At 39.1% G+C, this 21,681-nt stretch overlaps 1 protein-coding gene across 1 annotated transcript; it reads right to left on the reverse strand.

The window, feature by feature from the left end:
- Positions 1–7,099: 7,099 nt before the first annotated feature.
- hapln4 (hyaluronan and proteoglycan link protein 4) lies at positions 7,100–17,587 on the reverse strand. Its single transcript, XM_085398114.1, has 7 exons — positions 17,537–17,587; positions 16,191–16,308; positions 11,315–11,504; positions 10,894–11,066; positions 9,674–9,789; positions 9,122–9,308; positions 7,100–7,555 (listed from the first exon to the last, which is right to left on the reverse strand). The coding sequence occupies exons 1-7, from the start codon at positions 17,585–17,587 to the stop codon at positions 7,164–7,166; spliced, it is 1,227 nt and encodes a 408-aa protein (XP_085254240.1). The 3' UTR covers positions 7,100–7,163.
- Positions 17,588–21,681: the final 4,094 nt, after the last annotated feature.

Consider the following 21,681-nt stretch of genomic DNA (forward strand, 5'->3'; position numbering starts at 1 on the left):
ATTTTAAACATTTAATATGTTTTATGTCTTATTGAGAATTAAACACTGCATTCTTTTTACAGCTTGGGAATTTGGGTTGTAACTTAAACTGATTTTTCTGCATGCCATCAGTAACATGACTAACACTGTCTCTAGTACATCCATGAACATCTGCTTATATGCATATCTGTCTGCTGATTTTTAATGGTTATTGTGGTTCTTAATTTTTTCTTTATCGTGACAACTTTTTGACATGATCGCTAAGGTGGGTTGTTTTGAGAGTTGGATTCTTGAGTGATCTTATTTTGGATCCCTGTCTCAGTCTCATTGCTGCATTGCTGCATTGCTGTTCAGTTGTTGTGATGTCATTACCGCTGGTTTCTCTCTTGAGTTTATTTTCCTTTGCTTTGTACTTTCAGATCTTTTTCTCATCTGTTCAATTCTAACATCTGGCACCTGTAGGCTGTGTGGAGGGTTTTTTTAGGTATACTCTTTCACAGCCCTGACCTGCCAAAATAACACAGTTTCTGTGTTGAAGTTCCTCAGGATTGCACTGCATAGCTTAAAGTCTGTGTCAAGCTGAAGCCTCATGTAAAGACTTCAATAACTGTATGTTAGAATAATCTCACAACATGATAACTACTCAAAGATCTCATTAAAACTCCTGCCAGTGTTAAATAAAAGTTGATTAAATCTTCTATTTATCCTTTGTGTAATAAAAGCTTTATGAAGCCTGTCCTGTGTGGTCAGTAAACATCAGATTTTATATGTGGTCTAGGATCCTAATTTAGTTATCACTTTCCCACATCTTATGAACTTGCAGCCATGGAATATTATTATTTTCACCCATGTCATGGTGGAGCTCTGTAGATAGTAGATAATGTGTGATAATTTTCCACAAAATATCTTGTTGAAGAGGAAGCTAGGTTGAAAAATGTGACCATAAGCAAGGAGGGAGTATAAAGGTTAGAGAGTTTATCAAAAGGCTTTTTTCAATAATTCACATAGAAACTTGATGTAAAAAAAACAAAAACAAAACATAAATATATAGTTTTACACTAAAAACCTACAGTTTGCACAAGTGTTAAAGGGTTAGTACGTGTTATTAATCTCTGGCTCTCTCCAGCAGATGGCCCCGCCCATCCCTGAGCCTGGTTCTGCCAGAGGTTTCTTCCTGTTAAAAGGGAGTTTTTCCTTCCCACTGTCGCCAAAGTGCTTGCTCATAGGGGGTCATATGATTGTTGGATTTTTCTCTGTATGTATTATTGTAGACTTTACCTTACAATATAAAGCACTTTGAGGCAACTGTTGTTGTGATTTGGCGCTGTATAAATAAAAATGAATTTAATTAAATAAATGTGTTTCCCTCTGGACACATAGCATATGTCCGTATGATAGTCATACTCATCCCATATTTTTACATTCCAACTGTTTTTTACTGTTATTACACCACATGAAATACACAAATCTCTTTCTAACAGCACATTGTGTGTTCCAGTTATTACCCCTTTAAAGCACTTTGTGATTCTTTTTGAAACACCCTGTAAAGGTAGTGTCCAATATTTTGTTATGACCTGAGTTTGTACTGATGAACTTATACTTTCATGTTTAAACGGGATGGATACCAAAAATTCTTTAGATGAGTCCATCACAGTGTGCCAATGAAGCACACCACAAGATGGTGCTAATTTGAGAGGAAAATAGTGGGGACAGGTAGTTTATATACAGGTAAGTGACATAGATATAGATGAGCCTGATCAACTGCGATGTAACTGATCTATGGAGTGCATTGGGTCTGTTATAAAGCAGCTTGTAAGCCAGCAGGTCTGATCTCACAGATGAAGACTTAAATTGAAACACTTGGCTTTGGTTCAGATTGATGCTGCCATAATAAAATAGATAACACACAAAACCCAGAAAAAGTCCTACATTTCCAGTTTGTTCACCTCAAAAACTTCAGGAGCTGTACAAGTCTTTGTTAAGGTCCTTCTTCAGTTGTAATGAACCCCATACCAAAGTGGCCACTAGTGATTAAAGTGTGCTGAAGTATGAACCAACTGATTTTATTATAAGTTAGGTGTTAGTTATTTTCTCAAACCATAAAACTCTGAGTCAATACAGCACCAACATGCACAAACCCAGGACCTCCAATAAGAACACTGCAGCCACCATTAATACACCTTTCAATCATGTGGAAAGTCAAGTGTGAAAAAAGGTAGGGTCACCAACGTCCTCAGCGCAGGTGAAATCAATCCCTCAGTACAATATGGTATTTACCCTGTAACATTTAGTGTTTGTGACTCACTGACATTTCTGTCAAATAGTCAATTTTACTACCAGGTCGCTTCATTCAGAATCAACTGACTCAATATCTGTGCAGCAGTGATAATGCGAGACAATGAAATTCTCACTGTATGAAAGTAACGAAAAAAAGCTTCAGTGCTTCTTTTATTGCCCTTCTTTATGAGAGGAAAGGTGATAATACCTTCCTACAGTTGAAAGTGACACCGCAGCAGATGATTCTGGAAAACAAACTATTAATGTAATTGGATTTCTATTTCATGCCACAACCTGCTGATATGTAACCCACAGGTGAGCTATGAACATCATGCTGCTGTGATAAATTCTGCTTCTTATCAAGCTGTTGCCCAGCATGAACATTTATATTTTAAAAAGCTCTATAAATAAAGATTATGAGCTATATTGGATCATCAGTGTTAATTTATTGTAATGTTTAAAATAATTCAATTTGTGTCAGTTGTGTCTTCAGTTTAAGAACTGCTGCACTGCCGGTCTTTAGGTTTATGAATAATGAATTTAACTTCAGTCACAGAAAGCTTTAATAAAGGAAGGAGTTACAATGGATCATCTCTGCAGCTGGAAAAAGAGATATCAGTGGACAAGATGAGCAATTAATCTCAATGTGACAAGCTTTTCTTATTACCCTATATGTCTTTTAATAAAATCCAGACTTGGTAATAAAGTCTTATCATTATTATTATTATTGTTTATATACTGTAGCCTGTATGAAATATCATTGTAAGTATCTAAAATGTGCTTATGAAATCCTTATAAAATCTGTCATATCATTCATTTACCTCATGATGTGTAAGAAATGCGATTAGAAAAAGATACAGGTCATCTTTTTTTATTACCATTTTTACATTTTATGCACTCACCGGACACATTTAACATATTGGAAACCCTCTTTCCTCAGGGATTTTGCTCCATGTTGTCACTATAGCATTGCACAGTTGCTGCAGATTTGTCAGCTGCACACCCATCATTGCAAATCTCCACCACATCACAAAGGTGCTCTAATGGATGGAGATCTGGTGACTGTGGAGGCCATTTGAGTACAGTTCAAAAAAACAGTTTGAGATGATCTGAGTTTTGTGGAATGGCATATTATCCTGTCGGAAGCAGCCATCAGAAGAAGGCTACACTCTGGGCATAAATGGATGGACATGGTCATAAGAAATACTCAGGTAGGCTCTGCTGTTTAACTGATGCTTAATTAATACTAAGGGGTCCAAAGTGTGCCAAGAAAATATCACACATACTGTTACACAACCAACAGCAGCTTGAGTTGTTGATACAAGGCCAGCTGGAGCTATGCTTTCATGCTGTTTATGCCAAATTCTGACACTCCAATATCAATGTTGCAACAATAATCAAGACTCATCAATTTTCCAATCTTTGGGGTCCAATTTCGGTGAGCCCAAGTAAAGTGTAGCCTTAATTCTTAGATGACAGGAATTACACTCGGCATGACTGTTGTAACCCATCTGTGTCACAGTTTGACGTGTTTTTCGTAAAGCGATGCTCTTCTGGTTAATCGAGTTGCGCGGAGGGAGGGGGGCTGGAGCTATCATAATCAGAGGGTGAGAGGCAGGGTACACCCCGGACAGATTGCTAGTCTGTCGCAAGGCTAACACGAAGAGACTGTTTATACTCATATTCACACCACCTATGGGGAATTTAGAATCAGCAGTTAACCTAACCACGCTAATTGCACGTCTTTGAACTGTGGAAAGAAGCCAGAGAGATCTCACACAAACACGAGGAGGACATTCAAACACACACACAGAAAGGCCCCGGCCAGATTGTGAAGTCAAAGTCAGCACCTTCTTGCTGCAAGGCAACAGTGCTAACAACCGCACCACCATGCATTATACATTTAAAGTCACTTGAATCAACTTTATGCTTCATATCTACATGCTTAAATGCATTACACTCCTGCCATGTGAGTAGTTGATTAGATGTGTATGTAAACGAGCACCTGAACAGGTGGAGAGAATGAAGTAGTTAGCAAGTGTATATTTACACAGAGCAAACAGAGATGTAATTAAGAATATTAACTATGGCTGCACTTCAGGGCTGAGGTATTTAGCGTGCCTGTCCACTCAAATGTAAACGAGTTATTGTTTATGGTGCTTTGTTGCCCCTGTATCACTAGTGAAAGGGAACATCTGATGTAATGGCCTAAAGAAATGGTAAAGGTCTAAAACGTCTGAGGTGGAAGAATACATCTGTGCAGGGAAAAGTGTAATCAGGCTTACAAGTAAACACCCGTGAGGTGCATGTGTCAGTAATATCAGTGTACGTCAGCTATATTGTTTCATTTTGTTTCTCGTGTTTCTTTTCTGTCACTTGACCCCACCCTTCTGCTTCCATCTCAGAGCTGTTCGGAGGGCCTGACTTCTGTCACAGGCTGATAAATGAGAGCCAGCACCAGATCGTTCCTCTGTATTCAATGTGTGGCAGTTCTGTTGTTACAGGGTCACCTAATTTCATTTCATGCTCAAAAGAAAAGGCGGTGAAAGGACCTTATGAAATGAAAGCAGTACGACGGTCATACTCTGAGCAAACCGGTTCAAAAATTTGAGTAGGGTTTTTTTTCTGGTTTCCTTTCAAAGCTCACTTCTGTTCAGTCTTTCATTTTAAATAAAGGGATTCTAAAAAAGCTTTGCCATTTTGTCTTTCGCCTGCCTGGCCTGTTGTGTCTGTAGTTTGTGCTGGTGTCACAAAATTGGTTTGATTGGTGGCTACAGTTACTGCTATTATGTTCACAAAAGCATAGTGTGCACATTTCATTTCAGAGTTGGCAGTCAGAATCTAAAATATCGCCTCTTATTTACAGTGACCTCACTCTTACATAATCGAGATGCTGTTTAAATGCCATCCACTGTAAATATCAAATGGCTTACCGTCACAATCCCGAGCACAATAAAAAAAACAGCTGAATTACTTCATTACTGATGTGCAGAATACGCAATCCTTCATAAATTATAAATGCCACAGTTAATCAAGTAGGACTTTGCTCATTAATTTAGTGGCTCTGCCTAATGTCACAAAGTAGAACAAACTAATGGGACTGGGTAAAGTGCTCAGCAAATCATTAGAATCTTCACCTTTGATGATTGACGTCATCTCAAAGGAAAAAAAACGGCACAAAGACGTCAACATGTAGCAAACAGAGGTGATTGTTTGTCACGGACAGCATTTATTTCATGGTGCTGGACTTGCCATGAACTTGACTTAATTACAAGCTGCCTGTTGCTATGACGATGACATGGTTTGTTCTGCTGTGTTGGTGCAGTGCCAACATGTTTCCGCTCAGAGCTGTGTTCGCTGCTCAGCAGCTTCTGTCACTGGCAAACAATCAAACGTGCGAGGAAGACAAAAGCACAAAAAACATTAGTGTGACACCCACAAAATTGATTATGAACACAAAAGTAAAAATCTTAAGTCTCACGTGAGACTGAAAACTAAGAAGTTGGGTGGAAATTTAATGGTATGAACTTTGCTCCTCTGCTTTTTCTTCCAACACCACTATCAGGTTTGTTTTGTTTTAAAATACTTTGTTCCATACTTATCCCTGGGTCTGTTATTTTGAGTTGTAAAGAGTGTGGTACACTGGCAGGTATGACTGCATGTAATGTCGATTTTAGTGCCAATTCTAGGTACTGTAGCTAGTTAACAGCAACAGACTTTTTTCAGGGATCAGCATTGTTGTCTGTTTTGCTATTGTCTGGTATTCATGCATGGTAACTATCACCCTCACTTTAGTAGAAGTTTTTAATGTGTGGCTAAAACGGCAAGAAGCTGTAAATATAAAAGCAAAATACAGCAGCGAGTTCGACAACCATGTTCAAATTTTGACATCTTCCTTTCTGGTGAATGCACAACCTGTGAAATTTTAAGATACTACTGCCCTGCTGAGTATTACACACTACTCAACTAAGCAGTCTAGATGTACAGTGTTTACTGCATTGCTTCTGTCTGAAAGTATTTCATTTCAGTTTTCACCCAAATTCAGAAAGATTTCATCATTGAGGGAAAGAAGTGCACCGACACAAGTTCAAACCAAAACTTTTATTTTCTTCTTGAATATCCATTCATTCAGTAGTTGCAAACATCCTCAGTTATAAAGATCACTGCATTTAGCAATGACAGTGCAATCGGTGGCTCTGTGCAGTCAACAGCAATTACTGTAGCTTGTGTTCATGTTAATTCAGCCCTGTGATCTACTCGCAGCCAAACAATACATGCTTGCTTAGGTTTTCGTTAAGGTGCTGCCTTAATAAAGGACTATGTGTTTAAAGTGCAATTATTCTAGTTCAGCATTTACTACTTGTTCTTCAGCTCTGAGGATGCGATTGTGAGGTCTTAATGACATTGTGCAGAGGGTTGCTCACCAAGCAACCAATCAGATATAGGCAGGTACAATAAAAACTGTGAATCTTGGATATTTTTTTTTCTGCCTGCCATGCAGCTCATCCCATTTCTCTCTCAGTAATGAATATTTTCACCCTGGCATCAGGATCACAGCGGGGTCCAAAGCATGATTCACTCACACATGTAAACAAGATCATTTATGTTAGACTCTCTGATCTGAGTGATGATCAAGCCGCTATTAATTCTTGCAGTTTTCCGGGTACAGATGTGCTAACAGTCACTCGTGATAGCTGAATGACTCAAAACGAAAGGAAAACCACCCTTATAAAGATGTCATCCTTAATTTTACACAGCCTTGTTATTCTCTCTGGCAATTCTGCAAATGAGTGCATCTTGTCTCTGAGTGTTTTTTGCTTTTTTTTAAATGTGATGAATGAAATCTGGCTGCTAGGCGACAGTCAAATCTGAAATTGCATCCCCCTCCTGCTCTCAGTCTTCCTACTTTAAATCACCTTTGTGGCGTTCACGGGGATGCTGTTGCTGCTCTTCCTCTTTGTCAAACTCACTATAGTGCTTTTTGTCTTCCCAGTTCCACCCACTGCTTCATCCTTGTTTTCACGAAAACAGTAGACTCCGTAGAGGCGGAATTTTTTATCAGGGAAGCCAAGGTTTCGGACTCCTGGCTGGGATCCTCCACAGCGAGAACGGGGGTTGACTATGGGGTACCGAATGCTGCCATCCTCAAGCCAGCCTGCTTCACAGCGGTCCAGGAGTTGAAACTTCCACGCTGCATAAAGCTGACCCACTTTGGCCGCCACTGAACCGTCTCGAATGCACGCCTTAATCGCCTCCGCATAGTTCACCTTCTTGAAGCGCTTGAGGAAATACACTTTGCCTAAGGCGGAAAAAAAGAGAGAGGCGAAGGAAAGTTGTTTGTTGTAAGAACATGTTAAAAGGTGAAGGAAAACAGAGTCAGTGCATTGTTCAGGGGGGCAGAAGAGAAGCGAATGAGAGAAGGAAGCCCCAGAGACAAGCTAAGCCCTGAGGGTAGATATTCACAGTTTTCCTGGCCTCTCTGCCTGATTGTGTTCAGAATATCAAGTCATTCCAACAACCGTCTGGGCTGCTGCTCAAAAAATCGAAAGGCAATACTGTATCAGCAGGCAGAAGTCTAAAATTACTCTTAAAATGCTTCAATTTTTGCTTTCTTCATACCTCTGAGGAGACTTTTCGCCTGGCAGTATATTAAAGTATATCGGTATCCTGATAAGCTAACTAGTTTGAACTGAGCTGAATCACAAGTACCTTCACCTAAGAAAGCAGCACAGAATAAACAATCTAACCAAGAATAAACGTCTGCTGGTTTCTAAAGCCAACGGTTTATGAAAATCATCTCAGCGAGCAAAGCTTTGCAGTTGGCTCAGTTAATGATTTTATGCTTGTTTATGTGACTGGTGGCTATTAGAGAGGCAGAATATTGTCTCATATTTCCCCAGTGGACTTTCAGTAAATGCATTTCAGCTGGACCGAGACACAGCATCGGTCACAACCGCTGCTCAAACCTCCTGCCCACAACAGACTGTCCACAGTAATTAACACACAAGGGAAGCCATGAGCAATTGTTTAAGGTTTCTGTCAAACCACCTTTTTCTCACTAAGGAAAGGCACTGGTTATTTTAAAACAGTTTGTGATTCAATAAAATCATTTTTAACTGTTTTTAAAACTTCTTAAACACGGATGCAGACTCAAACCACAGCAGTTGAACAGTTCAACAAGCCGAACTTCTTCTCACTAAGAGTTAAATGTGAAGCTCAGTATCTATGACTCTTTAGGGGCTACATACCAGCATAAACTCTAGAAGGTTGTACTATTCCTTGGCAGGTACATTTAACTTCTAGTCTTTCTGTCTGCCTATTCCCCCAACAAGAAATATTTTGCCAGTTGCAAATCTGAGTATAGCAGTTTATTCTTATAATAATCAACGTGGGCTTTTTATATACTGTGTACTCTGAGCCAAGGTGTCTTTCTGGAATAACTTTTGACTACACATACCTTTCCTCCAGTAAAACTCTTTTACTTTTCTTTTTTTTTTTTTTTTGTTTAGGCTTGTGAACATGAAGGTAGCATGTGCAGACTCTCTGTGGGAATGTGATGTAAATCAAAGAACAGGGAGATGAAAGGCAAGGCTTTCTACCCAGAGGACACTGTGGCCCTAGCAGGGCTGAATCAACATACCCTGATTTAAAACCAATGGCCTAAGGCCTCAAAGATCACAGGGAGAGATCAGAGATCTCATTTCCCCCTGGTCTACCACTCATGAAACATCCTATTTTTAAAAGTAGCAGCATGACAAAGTAGCACTTGAAAGCTTTTGTTCTTTCTTAATATCATGTCACAGATACTTGATAGCACTTCTTATTTGTTGTATTGTCATGTATGTCATGTATCTCCATCTCTCACCGTTGAGCTTGGAAGTGAAGCAGAAAGCATCATAACGCTCATGTTCTTTGTGCCTATAGCCGTAGTTTCGAACACCAGCTGGGGTGTCCTTACGTCCGCACTCGTCCCTGGGATGAGAGATAGGGTACTGAACTGAGCCGTCCTCCAGCCATCCAGCATTACACCAGTCTAGTCCCTCCAGCCATGCCTGCAGAAGAAGATAATGTAGGTCAGTGGGTCGATCTAAAGGATTAAAGAAATTATAAAGAGGGGAACAAATTCAGTTTATCTCTTGTGACATAACTCCATTGCACTTGACTTTACTCCATAAAGCCTCTAAGAGTTGGAGGACTGACCTGCAGTAAAATTCCTGATCTCCATATTCTTAATTCCAGACTTACTACTGCTCTAAAAAGTTAATGACATCAGTAAGTAAGCATATTGTAATAACTAAAAAAGTACCTGTAGACTAATGTACTATGGATGGTGTTATCTCTATGCATCCTAACTAGCAATACCTTCTCAGTATGACATACCGTCCATGTTTAATTCAATTAAAGTATGTGTAGTCACCTTGTGCAGTTGAGAATGAGAAGCTAGAATGGCATCCTGCTTTTTGCAAGCATCCTCAGCCTGGTAGTAGTTGAGCTTGTAGCGCCCCTCACGGGGATAGTAGGGAAAGACCACTCCTACAGGCGACAGAATCAAAGTAGGAAGCTGTAAATGTCTTTAGTTTTTCTGAATTTCATACAGACATTAAAATTATAAGATTTATTTTAGGTATTTAGTTATTCCAAAGTTAACAAATTCCTTTGTCGCAGCAATTAAAATTAAATTAAACACCACAGACATATAGAGTCAGGTAAAAAAAAAATGAATAATGAAGAGAGAAAGTGAAGAGATATGTGCTGTCTTGGAAAACACAAGGTGCACCCTTTATGCTTCCATGGGAATTAAAAGCCAAAGTTGCAGCCAGGTGCACTTGATTAACGGATCGTGAGAAAGCGTGAGGAACTCTATAAAAATAGTGTTGGCAGTTTGCTGTACTGGTGCATTCAGATGTGTGTTAACACACTGGGAACAGAAGCGATTGTTACTGTCCATCAGTCTTGAAAGGATAATAACGACATTTCTAAGCAATTTAAAGTCCATGATTGTACAGTGAGAAAGATTATTCACAACTGGAAAACATTCAAGACAGTTGCTGATCTTCCCAGGATTGGAAATCCTAGAAGATTTACCACAAGGTCAGACCCTAAAAGAAAGAAGAAGAAGAAGAAGAAGAAACAAGGAGCTACATCTCAGACTCTACAGGCCTCTGTTAGTATGCTAAATGGGTTGTTTGGAAGGGTCTCCAGGAGAAAGTCTCTAGTGTTAAATTCAAGTCCAAAATGCTGGGGCAGCACCTTGAGATGACTCTGCATAAACAATGAGCTGAAGCAATGCTGTAAAGAAGAGTAACAAGTAATAAGTAAAATGTATAGATCAATCAATTAAAATGCAGTATGACAGTTAACTTAATAAGACAAAAACAAATTTGAAATCATAAATTCAATAAGATAAGTATACCTTTAAATAACAGTATTTAATAATAATATCATTATATAACAGAACAAAAATCTTCATCTTCAAATTCAACAAAGCAAACTAAAAAGTCATTTAAAATGACTTTAAAAAGAGTACATACATATAAGATGCCATTTAGGTCTCACAGTATAACAGTGTGCAATGCGGTGAACTCAAATAAACTGAACATTTCAACAAAATTTCCTACAAATGGCCCAGAGCCTGACCTTCTAAGTCAAGGTTGACAAATCCTGTATCGTCTTCCATGTCGTTAGTGACCTCACACTCGTAGCGTCCATAGTCCTCCAGCGTGACATTTTGGATGATCACCGATGCGTCGCCTGGTCCTGCTTGCTCCAGAAACACACGGCCACGATACGATCCAAACACACGCTGCTGCCTGGAGAGATTTGAAAGACACTCATTGTCCTCAAAACAGCTGCTGTTAGCAAAATGATTGAAAAATGCTCCAACCTGAGAAAATACTTGGATGATAAACTGTGTGTGACAGAGTTTATTATGTCAGTGCATCTTATCAATAAAATTAGCGAAACTAAAGCAAATTTGGAAAAAAAAAAACATGAAATCATAATTAGTTAAAACAAAAGTGCAAGATGAATCAACTGAGAATAACGATGCAGAATTTACTTTCCCAGTGCTACAAAGACGTCCTCGAACTGCAGCGTGTCCGTCACTTTGGTCCATTTAATCCTGATGCGAGCAGGATCGACGTTCTCCGGCTCATGATGGAATCTGCAGGGCAAAGTGATGGAGCCACCCCGATGTGTCACCACTTTACCAGGGGCAGTCTGCACAATCACGGCTCCAGTGTCGTCCTCTGAAAGGAAAGAAGAAGGAGGGAAAATTGGCTCAGTTTATTTCACTGCTACTGATGGAAGATTTTTAGTAATATATTCTTTTATATGCAGGTTTGTGGCTAATATTTCTTTTTCTTATTACTAAACAGAAGTCTATTTTGGGAAATATGCGACCCATACTTGTAACTGTAATCATGAAATTCAGTCTCTGAATCTATTTGTGAGGCTTATCTCTCTAAGATGCCTGCAAAAATTGAATCAGCATCAGCTAATAAAGCGTGTGCTGTTTACTTGTGCCATCACATTACTGCTCCGGTAATTGAGCATATCAACAGAGGAGAACGTTTTTTTCCTATCGAAGGGTCCAGCAAGCAGCACACTCATCTTCCTGTCTGCTCTATCATGACATTACTCACTCTACAATTTTAACCTCCACTTCTGCAGAGAGCGATTCACCAAAATTACCCAAGACTAATGGTAACCACAGTCCTCTTCCTCCAAATGGACAATAACAAGACCTGTTTAGCATTTTTGGCAGACATTTGTTCAGACGCTCTGTGTGCACACGCACCTAGGCAACCAAAGACTCACAACATGTGTGGGGTAAACATTTAAAATGTTTAATGAGCAGCTGCAAAAGGTTTTCTGCTATGTTGTGACCAGATAAAGGCACCTACAATTATCCATGCCAGCCAGCAATTAGTCCTGTCACTACTTACTGGTCTCTGCAAAGTTGTTTATCACCATCACAAATAAAAGCATCAAGTGATGTTTAATCAAAACTTTGAGCGCATTATTTCTCAGCGTTGGAGGTTATGTTGTGACATACTTATGTTAAGCCAAATAACACAAAGTTAACATTTTCATTAGGTTTTAAAAATTTCCAGCAGTGATAGTGTTTTCAGATCCAAGGGGTTCATCAGTCACTTTTAAAAAGGGTCACACTGTTTACTCTGGGGATCTGCAAATGTTTTAACCCTCCTGCTGTTTCATCTTCACTTCACCTTTTCTTAAATTAACATTGTTTGGCTGCTTTATGCTTCTAAATCATAATTTAATGTGGACTTTCATTCAAGTCAGTTTTATTTAAATAGTGGCAAATCACAACACTTGCCTCAAGGCGCTTTGTATTGTAAGGTAAAGAGCCTACAATAATACAGAGAAAACCACAGCAGTCAGATGACCCACTATTAGTAAGCACTTGGTAACAGTGGGAAGGAAAAACTCGCTTTTAACAGGAAGAATAGGCAGAACCAGCCATGGAAGCATGGCTTTTCATCTGTTGAAATCTGCTTCAACCTGTTGGGGATGAGGGAAAGGAGACAGTACAGGCAATACTGTGGAAGAGAGCCAGAAATTAATAATGACAAATGATTAAATGCACAGTGTTTTATAAACATACACAGAGTGAAAAGAGGTGAGTGAGGAAAAAACAGTGCATCATGGGAAGCCCCCAGCAGCACCATAACTAAGGGAGGAATCAGGGTCACCTGATGCAGCCTTAACTATTTGTTTTATCAAAATGGAAAGTATTAGGCCTACTCTATAAAAAGTGGTGAGGGTGTCTATCTCCTGAATCCAAATTGGGAGCTGGTTCCACAGAAAGTTGAAGGCTCTGCCTCCCATTCTGCTTCTAATTACAGAGGAATCACAAGAAAACCCGCAATCTGAGAGCAAAGTGCTCTGATGGAGTGATATGGTGCCGTGAGGTCTTTAAGATAAGATGATTATTGATCATTCAACACCCTGTATGTGAGGAGAAGGATTTAACAGAGAGCCAATGAAGAGGCTAATATGGAAGAAATATGCTATCTCTTTCTAGTCCTGTCAGTACTCTCACTGCAATATTTTGGCTAAACTGAAGGCCTTTCAAGGATTTTTTTAGGACAGCCTGATAATAGTAAATTACAAAAGTACAGCCTAGAAATAAATAAATTCATGAACTAGTTTCAGCATCACCCTGAGAAAAGTTTTTAATCTTAAAGAAAGACATTGTGCAAACGCAAAAGTAGTCCTACACATCCTGGTCAGAAACAACTCCATGGTTACTGACAGTGCTACAGCAGACCAAGGTAATGCCATCCAGAGCAAGCATCTAGTTAGACACCATGTTTCTAGGTTTTTTGGGGATGAGTTCATAACCTAGGTTTCATCTGAATTCAGAAGCAGGAAACAGGTCACCCAGATCTTTAAATATTTAGGACATTTTTGTAGTTCAATGATTTGCTTTGTGTAGTATGGCTTCATTGATCGATAAAGCTGAGTATCATCTGCATAACAATGAAAATGTATGTTATGCCTTTGAATGATACTTTCTAAGGGAAGCATGTTTAATGAAAATAGAATTGGTTCCAGTATCGAATCCTGTGGAAGTACATAATTACACCTTTAACACGTAACCTCTAATACCTGTAAAACATTATGGTCAATGATGTGGTGAGTGATACCTGCACTGAGGTCTAACAGGAAAAGCACAGAGATGAGTCCACTGTCAGATTCCATAAGAAGATCATTTGTAAACTTCACTAATGCTGTTTCTGTGCTGTGATGAACTGAAAAAGCCTGACTGAAATTCTTCAAATAAACCACTCCTCTGGAGATGATCAGATTTTAGGCCTACAGAGGATTTCAACATTAACTATTTCATTCATCTTCTAGTCTAAACACAGTGTAGAAAAAGAGTAGAAAGCAAGTGTGTGACTCAAGTGAGCCAGTACCCGACTGACTTAAGTTTTCCATCATGTTTTAAAATGTCCAGTCTAGAAACAACCTAAAAGGAATAGGAATTGATGAAACATAAAGTACATCATATTTCAGTTTTAGGATTTTGCATGTCAGGACAGAAAAAAAGAAACATTTTGTCCTTAACAGGCCTAAAGATTATGTAAATAAAACCTCAGATGAACAACAAAATGTGGCATATTGCATTTAAAAATAGTCATTAATCATTTATTTGTTTGTTTAAATGCAAAAGCAATGTGTGAAAAACTATTCACCGTTACTGCTTCCATGGGAACTGAGTGGGAAAGTCACAACCAGGCGCTGCTAATAAAATGCACTTGATTAAATGGTCATCAAAACGTTTGAGCATCTCTATAAAATCAAATCTTGGCAGCTTGCTGGTCTGGAACATTCAGGTGTGTGTTAACGAAATGCCAAGAACGGAAGACAGAGAAACAATTGTTACCACCTATCAGTCGGGGAAGAATAATAAGGCCATTGCCAAGCAATTTGAAGTCCATCATTCTGCAGTGACAAAGATTATTCAGAAGTAGAAAACAATCAAGCCAGATGCCAATCTTCCCAGGAGTGGACATCCCAGCAAATTCACCCCAAAGTCAGAATGTGCAAAACAAAAGATACATCTCAAACTCTGCAGGCTTCAGTTTGCATGTCAAATGTAAAATTTGTGAAAGGGCGAACTGAACAGTTACAGCCTATTTGGAAGGTTTGCAAGGGGAAAGCCACTTTTCTCTAAAAAGAGCATTGCATCATGGCTTAGGTTTGCAGGGCTGCATGTGAACAGACTGCAAGAACAATGTCCTTTGAACAGACAAGACCAAAGTGGAGATGTCTGGCCATAATCCACAGTGCCACACTTAGTGAAAACGAGAGTATCAAAGTGTTTTAGGGCAACACAGTGGTTAGCACCCTCACCTCACAGCAAGAAAGGTCACCAGTGGTCTTTCTGTGTGGATCTCTCTTAGGGGCTTCTCCTCAGGTACTCTGGCTTCCTCCCACAATCCAAGGACATGCTTGTTAGCTTAATTTGTCATTTTATTTTGCCCGTAGGTATCAGTGTGAGCCTGAATGATTGTCCACCTCTCTGTGTTAGCACTGCAACAGACAGCAACCTTTTCAGGGTGTACCCTCACTTTCACCCCATGACTGCTGTCATGAACTGAGAGTGAGTGTGCTTCACGAACCTGTACCTATTTGTATCTAGAAGCTGATAAATTCACAAAGTACCAGCATGTCTGTAACACATAAACTACATGAATAAATAAAATTATAAACGTTATGTTGAACAACAGCAAGAATTCAATTATTTTAAACTGTTTTATTTCAAGAGAAAATAGATCTTTTTAGCTTTTACTCTGAAGGTAATATAGACAACCAGAAGTACTGCAGTCAATAGTTTAATCTTTGACATTCTCTATTTTTCTGACAAGACAAACGTTTATCTCGGTCCTCAGGTGGGCAGTGTTTAATTGGGTGCTCACAGTTCTGATAATGAACAAAAGTGAAAGCTTTGCTTGTGAAGATTATCATTGTTACAAAATGGCCAAGGCGGTTTTGTCTGCACAGCCCAATGTCACGGAAATGAATGAATAAAATTGCAATTGCCAAGAAATTCTGCACAAAATACTGTGGGATGTGGAATATATTATATATTAATGTGAATACAGGTGCACTGAGTTTGGAGAGTTAGTGGAGAGCTCCGGATCCCAAAGCCCATAAAAAGTTAAAGAAGTCTATTTTGCTTGGACTCTAAGATAACCCAGCTGAGGTTAATAAAGCTGTTCAGATTTTTCCAGTAACTTTTCCACCAACTTTTTATTACTATCTTAGTAAAAAAAAAAAAAAAAATCCTGAAGAAACTCTACATATCATTCATGTTATTGAGCAGATAAATGCAAATCAAGATCTCCTCACCTTGGAGAAGTGTAATTGTTCATACAAATGAAAGTGTTAACTGGTCTTACCAAGAACATGCACCACTTTCCTCCTTCCTTTCTCTATGCCAGCAGGCGAGGAAGATACCGAGAGAGCAGAAGTCAGGATAAATGCCACAAAGATCAGAGGCTGGAGCTCCTTTGAGAACTGCAAGAAAGGACAGCTCATACATGACAACCAGCGCAATCGGAAACAACTTAGTAGAACTTGCTGGCAGTGCCTTGTAGTAGTTGAGCTTGACAGTGTCAACTTTGATACATCCTAAACAAGTAGGATAAAATCAACATTTCCTAGCACTTTCCAGCAATAATAAAACTCAACCAGAAAATGCATATATTGCCTGTTTAAATGCTCTGCACTGAAGCTGGTAACCAAATGGCTGAAAACAGACAATCAATTATATTAATCAATTTTTTAGCTCACAGTCACAGCACAAAAGAGAAGCATAGTTCTCACAGCATAGTTTAAACTTATAGCTTGTTTGCTATTTTTTATCTGCACTGCCATGTGTCTCAATTAAGAACTGGAAGTATTTTAAAGATTTTTTTTTCAGTGAAAAGTCCTGGATCAGAGGCAGCCAGCTAGTAAACAAAAGACTACACACAGGAACAACACAAAAATCATGGCAGCTACTGAAGAAAAACATAAATGTGGTATTTGTTGTTGTTATCATACACATTAGACATAAGGACTGTTATTACCTGTTCTCTGGCAGGTACCACAAAAGGGTAACTTTGCTAAAAATAAATAAATAAACACAATTCTCCCTGAATGCTATTGTTGCACAGGAGAGTGTGTAATGCATGGACAGAGCCAGCATGTGACACCAGTGTTTCTGCTGCATCAATATATCCATGATTGGTCGAGGGGATGGTGCAATGCAAACCACTCTGCATATGCAGAGGTCAGAGTTTCACTTCATTGTGTATGGAATAAAATCATTATAATAGTCATCTTAAAGGTGTCAAGGCAAATGCTGCCACTGCATGCACTGCTAGAGGTCTGCAATGTCAGCGTCACCTGTGAATAATCACTTCCTATGAAACAGCTCTGGTGCACCACATAAATTCTGAACATGAATTCAGGCCTCAGTGAAGCAGAGTAACTAAAGCAGCAGCTATTTTACATGCACATTGCACACTATAAACAGCCCTGCTGCATCATTTCTCTCAAGGTTAGTCCAATGATCATCCCTGCAGCTGCACGGTAACGTAGCACACAGAACTGCCGAGCAGAGCCATACTATCCGAGCATAGAAGTGTATGAACTTACCATGGCTATCACAACAGGATTAATGCCTGGATGATGACGATGTGATGCTGTGAAGCGTTTAACTCCTCAGCAAGGCTAAACGCTGATCTGCAGCAGCACTCACCTCTCTCTTGCACCCCCCACCCCCCACCTTTCTCTCTGTTTCCAGTCCCATTGCTGTTCTCTCACTCTGCAGGGGAACCACCAGTGTTTGTGGGTCGTTCCCGCAGTCCTCCGATGACGCAGCACATATTTGATTGTGCACTGTGCGTGGATACGTCTTCTCTGCATTATAAAGCCAATTAGAGTGTCACTTATTTGACTGTCACATTGATTCAGTTAATGTGGTGAAAGCTTATTTACTTTCAGGCAAACCAATGTTTCTTTTCAAGATCAATATCAATAATAGAAACTGTTTGCATGAAATGCTGACTGAGAATTAAGATTGATTGTTGTATTCAAGACAAATCAAATTCACTTGGATAACTTTATGGCTGAGTAAGAGAAAGGTAATAAAGAGTGCACTTTGAGCTCAAGTTGTTGGGTTTTCTCTTGTTGCATTGAAGGGCCAGTAATTAACATGAATGACATACCATTACACAAGGAATGTGAATTGTTCTTACAGAATTCAGAGCATATCATGAAATATAATTAAATATAATTCAAATATGGCTCCAACTATTTGAAGGTGGAGCTTGGCATCATTAGTTTAAAAACTTTTACAGAGATAGTTGATTATAGTGCAAATGAAAGATTGTGTGGGCTCAAAGACCGGGCCCACAGGTAAAAGCTTTAGGCCTCTCTAAAATTACTGTGCATGATCTAAAGACAAAATTGCAACGGATCAGATGATGGTATAAAACTTCACTTGAAAGCAAAGTTTTTGCCTTTGCTGTCCATTGACTGAATTTTTATTGATGTGAAGGTTATCAGACTGAGGTGCAAAGAAGAAGTTTTGTCCCTCAGACTTGCATGAATTTTCTGTTCATCCAGTGGGATAAATTGGTTAAGAACATGCATAAGTCTGTCATAGGAAGCTCTGTTGTCTCATATTCTCTCCACATATCCTCTGTCAAATTCAAAATTTCAGTATCACCAATTAAGTCCAATTCCGTGTCTCTGTAAGCTAATTCTTTATATTGATTGTAATCGGTGACTGTCCCTTTTAGACCGTCTGCCGAGTAAGCCTTCCCCCTTCTCATGTCCACCCCATCCAAGTTTTCCTAGGGATCTCATCCAAAGTCTTCAGCTTTCTGCTTACTATGCTCAACCACCATCTCCCGTGTCTTGACTCTAGGGGGTCCAGTCAATGTCTCCTGCCTTCATCTGGGATTCTACTCTATGATGTAGCTTCTCATCACAGTCAAACCACCAAAAATACATCAATTCTTAAGTTCAGAGTTTTGTTATAAATTTGTCTCTTTTCTTCCAAAATGACATCGCCTTATTGGAATCAGGGATTTTTCAAGTCTTTTTTAAGCGTGACTTGTGCCCACCCACTCTCTGAAATATCAAAACCGCATCAGTATAAGATGCAAAAATAAATAAATAAATTAAGGAAAGGGGAAATTTGTACACAAACAACTAAATAATGATTTATGGGGAAAATTGAAGGTTGACAGCATTAACACTGACAGCTTGCTTTCAGGCCATGAGCCAACAGCTGGCTGTTACCAAAAGCATTAACAGGCTGTTTGATGCATTTTTTTAACCCGCTCTTCAATGATGTATTATCCTCAAATGAACAAAATATTCTCTGCCCTGTATCCATGGAATTTTAACAAGGTTTTTGCAAGCAAGTTATTCGTTTTCGGGGACCTCAGAGCAGAGAAGAGAAAAATGATCCTCCTACAAATCTATTAAAATCTGGAAAACACACTCCAGGCATTCTTTTTCTGATACTGTTAAAACACTAAGGGTTTTGTCTAAGATTAACTGTTACCTAGAGGGGAGGTAATTTTCTCTAATGAAATTGAACAACCATTGGCCAAAAATGTCCATCAGCATTGATTCAGTGACTTAGATTTTGTGGATTTAAAACCTACTTTCTGAAACCAATTTCAAGAAAATCAGTACTATCAAAGTTAGGAGTCACCTGTTTTCTTTGCATCTAGTATGGCAGGGATGGCTATGGCAGATATCGCTAAGTTAAAATTCAAGTTCATAGTCAAAGCATATGTTAGTTAACTGATGCCTTTTCATGTATGCAGCATGTTACCAACCACTGTCTCATAAATAGTCAGAGAGCTTGAGTCATGAGAACAAATAGAGCCTATTTGTTTGTGTTCATATTAAATGCATGGACCAAATAACAAGTGGACCATGTTCAGATTAGGGAAACACATGCTGATCATGTACTTGATGTGTTTTGACTCAGCATGGTAATATTTGTGTAGCTCTATGTAAACTGTGAAACTTTCCTTTTATCATAAGCCATGCATTAATTGGTTATTTAACTTAAGTTGTGCCATGCATTCATGAAATCTTATACATTTATATTTATATTTTATCACGATACCTCACTGGAAGTCCTTCCACCCCTGCAGTGTGGATTGCTTAGTTGTATTTTTCACTGCTCCACACCTCTCCTGGGCCTCCTGCACAGCCGAGCAGACATCTGCAGCAAAGATCCCCTGTGACGCCCATCATGGGATTAGAGAGCTGTTTGGAGTATCCGCATTTGATTTAAAGCCTGTGTCATACACACAGAATGCACCGAATGTGCAAGCAGGAACGATGTCACACTTCAGCATGTAAAAAAGCTGCTGAGCGAGAGCGAATTAAATGAGTTTGCCTCTCTCCCTATCTGCTGGCCTATTGCTTAGCAAAGTACGAGGGATAATTACTTGTGAGTGGGCTACAGTTATTGATGGGGTGGGGATGGAAAGAAAGGTTACACTGCTGTTTCAAAAAGCTTTATCTAGCCACATAAATAACTCCTTCATCTCTGTCAAGAAACACTGTTCGTTGTGCTCATGTGACTGAACTGCATTCAAAGCATCGAGTTATTGAAAATATTTGGCAGATAGTTTTGTGAATTCCATTACATGCTGAAGCGATAATTATTCTTAAGCCTCTCATTCTGAGAACCCACAGTTATAACACTGGCAGGGATCTCAACAATGGTCTTTCTTCTAATTAAATGTCAGCAAACCTCCTCCAGTGAGCCCGGTGGTCACTGAAGTGTGTTTGTTTCCCCTAAACAAAAACAACACAAATCATAAGTCATTCATTTGATGTCTTTGTAAAAGACAATGATGAGAGTAGACTATTTACTGAGCCGCCCACACACTTCCAACACACAGCAGCATCAATCAGCAGAAAGGAAACAAAGGGGATCAAGGAACATAAACAGATATGGAATGAAAAGCTGGCAATTTGGGCACCGAGGATCAGACAGAATGCAGAACAGTAGAGGCGTGTCTCGTGTTCCTGCTATTCTGAGGGAACGAATGTCTTTTTAAAACTAGTTGTGTATATTCACCAGAGTGACTGAGTGACAACAGCTGTCGGCACATCCTTGCCACTCAGTCCCTGAGTAATGATCTGCCCTGGCTCCAGTGATGCTGGGTGGGAAAAGGTGAGCATATAGAGTCTCAGTTATATAGCATACTGCAAGATGTCAGTTAGCTCAGTGTGACATCTCACTTTTGTGCGAAAATATAATAAAAAGTTTTTCCGTACTTTGAAACATGTATAAAGTTGATCAGATCATCAGTTGATCTCATAAAAGAGCCAAACTGCAAAACATGAGTTAAATTACTGGTGTTCTTTTCACCATAATAGCTTTATTTGGATTCAGTCCACACAAATAGGTATCACTGCTCTCCTTGTTTGTACCCTGTATTTATTTGTATTTTAGCATCTGTGAAAAATTAAAATATCAAAAATTAGTTCTTAGCAGCCCCTACATGTAAAGAGAAGTACCATATGGAATACTTGGAACTTGAAAAATACTATCAAATATTATTCTTATACAAGTTTTGAAACTTCTCTCTTCTCTGATATCTTAAGCACATTTAAGGGTTTGTATTTGTGAGGGAATATGGTATGTTCAGGAAATGTAAGTCTTTTTTATTTACATGTTTTCTGTTTGTTAAGATTGGACTGTGTTATGACTCAGTCCAACGCCTCAGCTCTGCACCTCTCTGAAGAGTCGGCTGTTTTTCTTCTAGCGTTGTCCTGCTGCATATCTGTATCTTTTACAGGTCATAGCGTGTCATTTTATTTTAATGGCAAAAATGCCATCCAGAACGATGAGTAAAATCA

The sequence above is a fragment of the Rhamphochromis longiceps genome, linkage group LG23, assembly GCF_057381845.1.
Source record: "Rhamphochromis longiceps isolate RC_006_pf linkage group LG23, R_longiceps_female_GT1.1, whole genome shotgun sequence".
In the NCBI taxonomy this organism is placed as follows: Eukaryota; Metazoa; Chordata; class Actinopteri; order Cichliformes; family Cichlidae; genus Rhamphochromis; species Rhamphochromis longiceps.